Raw genomic sequence first — 3,218 nt, forward strand, 5'->3', positions numbered from 1 at the left:
CCCAGGTCCCTCTCTGCAGGGCTGATCTCCATCCTCTCCTTCCCCAGGCTGGGTGTGTATCAGCAGCACCTTGCAGCCCTGGCTGGGGTCAGGGTGGCTGCCTGTGACAACTCTGTTGGAAGCCTTGAAATGCTCCTGGTTTACAAACACCCTGCGTGGCTCTGCCAGGCTGGAGAGCACCAAAGGGTTCACTTTGGGTAAAACCCTGAAGTTTTCTTGTCTCCTTAACCCAGGTCTGGCTCCCTGCCATGAAAGCCAAGGGGCTGGAGATCTCTGGTACCTTCAGCCGGCAGGTGGGCTCCATCTCCATGGACCTCATGCTGACGAACAAAGCCCTGCAGGTCATGTCTGACTTTGCCATCCAGTTCAACCGCAACAGGTGAGGCCCTTCCTGGGCTGTGTCAGCAGCGACCACTGAAGATACCCAGTACCTGAAGGGGCTACAAGAAAGCTGGGGAAGGACTTTTCATAAGGGCAGTTAATGACAGAACAAGGGGAAATGGGTTTAGACTGAAAGAGGGGAGGTTTAGATGAGATATTAGGAAGAAGTTCTTCACTGTGAGGGTGGTGAGACACTGGCCCAGGTTGCCCAGAGAAGCTGTGGCTGCTCCTCCCTGGAAGTGTTCAGGGCCAGGTTGGATGAGGCTTTGAGCAACCTGGTCTAGTGGAAGGTGTCCCTGCTGATGGCAGGGGGGTTGGGACTGGATGAGCTTTAAGGTCCCTTCCAACCCAAACCAGTCTGGGGTTCTGTGATAAGATGCTGCACGATGCCTCTGAGCTCATCTCTGGGGTGGTGGTGTGTGGAGAAGGGTGGGAGGAAGGAGCTGCAAGGGCTGGGGACAGCCTCACATGATGACCCTTCTCTCTCTGATGGCTGTGGTGATGATCATCAAACCAAAGCCTCTAAGAAGTTGACTGAAGAGGCTGTTCCTCCATCCCATGACTTGTCCTCCTGGTGAAGCGATGCTTCCTTTTCACTCAAAGGGACACAACAAGGGGTGGCCCTGAGGGAATGATGTAGGAGCACCAAGAGTGGGTGTGAGGCTCTGTAGGGGGAAGGGCTGAGGTTTTGAGGGTACCTGTCATTGCCTCAGCATGGGCAGGGCAGGAGTCAGCCTGGTTCTGGACTGTGCAGGGGCAGCAAGATGAGCTGGGGTGTTCCTGGGGTCTGGGTGGAGGTAGGCAGGGAGTCCCAAGGTTGGATGGATGGATGGTGCCTTCTGCCATCATCTACTGTCACCCACCCTGACCCTCTGCTCTCCTCGGGTGTCCCCTCAGCTTTGGCCTGGCCCCAGCAGCTCCTCTCCAGGTCCACGCACCTCTTGCCCCCAACCAGTCCGTGGAGATCTCCCTTCCACTGAACACTGTGGGCTCTGTCATGAAGATGGACCCTCTGAACAACCTCCAGGTGAGGAACACCCAGAGATCTCCCCTCCTGGGGGGCTGGGGATGGGGCAGGGGGTGTCCCAGGGTGAGTGCTCCCTCGGGAGGGAGCTGTGACAGCAGGAGCCAGGTGAGAAGAAACACTCAGGTCATTGTCTTCTCTGCTGTCAGAGCTCAGTCTGACCCCAGCTGGATGTCCAGCTCCATGCAGACTGCTTCCTCTGGATGGATGGGATGGGATGGGATGGGATGGGATGCTCGCTTTGGGAACTGCTCACCTGCTGTAGGGCAGAGGAGTTGTTGATGTCCCCATCTCCTTCTGTCCCCAGGTCGCGGTAAAAAACAACATTGATGTCTTCTACTTCAGCACCCTGTACCCGCTGCACATCCTGTTCGTGGAGGATGGGAAGATGGGTGAGTGAGGTGCCTGTGGCTCCTGAAAGGTGCACTTCTGCCATCCCAGCCCCTAAAATCCTCCAGGTCGTGTTCCCAGCCCTGGGGACAGAGTGGGGAGCTGTGAGGAGCCAGATGTCCCTTACAGACACGACACTGCCATGCCAGCATGACTGAGCTGTGGCTACCTGAGATGGTCTGAGCCACCTTCTAACTCCTCACTGCCTGGGAGAGCTTCACTCACTGCTTATTTTGCCTTCTCTGGCACTCACCAGCTCTCCCCCAAGCCACTGTAGCTTGGACCCCCCCCCAAGGCAGGTGGCTTTCCTGCAGCTGGGTGAGGCTGGTCATGGGAAGCTGCTGGAGGGGATGGCATTGTGGCAGGGTGAGATCCCTTCAGGTGCTGGTGACGTGGCAGTGTGACCCCTGCATTGTCCCACCTTCTGGAGTTGGGTGGGGGCAGCCAGGGGCTTCACTGTGTTGATTTTGTTCCTCGCTGCAGAGCGGCAGATGTTCTTGGCCACTTGGAAGGACATTCCCAATGAGAACGAAGCCCAGTTCCAGATCAAAGACTGTTCTCTCAATGCAGGTGAGTCCAAACCCTTTGGAAGGACACAGCTCAGCTCATCCCAGTTAGCCCAGCCCAGACTGGGGGGAGACAGGAGCACCTTCCCCCTGTGCCTACCCTGTATCTCCAGGAAGGAGCTGCTGCTTTGCTCACTGCTGACTAGTCAAAAACTTGACAGCCCCAGAGATGCTCTGCCCGGTGGGGACGTCACTGCTGCTGGGGACAGTCACTGTGCCCACCCTGGCTTTGGTCCTGGTGCAGAGAGGCTGAACTGGGATCGTGCAGCCCTGATGCTGCCCAGCCTCACAGCATCCTGTCCTGGCCAACGCGCGGGCAGAGGTCTTGTGCTCGCAGGCAGAGTGGGCAGGAGCTGGGGCCAGGCTCCCTGGGGCCTCCTCACTCCCCCAGCTCCTTCTCCAGGAGATTTGGTGCCAAGTGGGACATGGGCAGGGACAGCCAAGTCCTTTCAGTCCTGCTGGCAGCAGTGAGCTGACCTTTGTGGAGCAAAGCAGGGTGGCTCCGCTTGTGAATTGAGCTCTGGGCTGTTCCCTGCCCTCCCAGGAGGACCTGGCAGCCTGGTTGAATAGAGCCCTTCTCCTCGCTGCGTGGGGATGGTGGGTTTTGGATGTGCTGCATCATGAGGAGGAGATAGGGCAGGAGCAGGTGCAGAGGGAGATGTTCAGCCCAGTGTCCTGCAGCAGCAGCTCTCTCCTCCCGTGCAGATGCCGTTAGCAGCAAACTCCAAGGCAGCAACATCTTCACCATCGCCAAGAGGAACGTGGAGGGTCAGGACATGCTCTACCAGTCCCTGCAGCTCACCAACGGCATCTGGGTGTTGGCAGAGCTCAGGATCCAGCCCAGCAATCCCAACTTC

The 3,218-nt window shown here is 57.9% G+C and overlaps 1 protein-coding gene and 1 non-coding gene across 2 annotated transcripts in view; both read left to right on the top strand.

Annotated features, from left to right (window-relative positions):
* Positions 1-233: 233 nt before the first annotated feature.
* Positions 234-3,218, top strand: part of LOC104531216 (AP-1 complex subunit beta-1-like) — a gene marked incomplete at its 5' end in the record, with an annotated part of 4,654 nt that continues 1,669 nt past the window's right edge. The window contains 5 exons of the mRNA XM_010176035.1: positions 234-379; positions 1,279-1,408; positions 1,713-1,797; positions 2,279-2,365; positions 3,067-3,182. Coding sequence (XP_010174337.1) covers positions 234-379; positions 1,279-1,408; positions 1,713-1,797; positions 2,279-2,365; positions 3,067-3,182 — 564 coding nt within the window. The remainder of the gene's footprint in view (positions 380-1,278; positions 1,409-1,712; positions 1,798-2,278; positions 2,366-3,066; positions 3,183-3,218) is intronic.
* LOC114818946 (small nucleolar RNA SNORD125) lies at positions 833-934 on the top strand. Its single transcript, XR_003766324.1, has one exon. It is a non-coding gene; the product is annotated as a small nucleolar RNA SNORD125 (small nucleolar RNA).

The sequence above is a fragment of the Antrostomus carolinensis genome, unplaced genomic scaffold, assembly GCF_000700745.2.
Source record: "Antrostomus carolinensis isolate BGI_N321 unplaced genomic scaffold, ASM70074v2 scaffold37809, whole genome shotgun sequence".
Taxonomy (NCBI): Eukaryota; Metazoa; Chordata; class Aves; order Caprimulgiformes; family Caprimulgidae; genus Antrostomus; species Antrostomus carolinensis.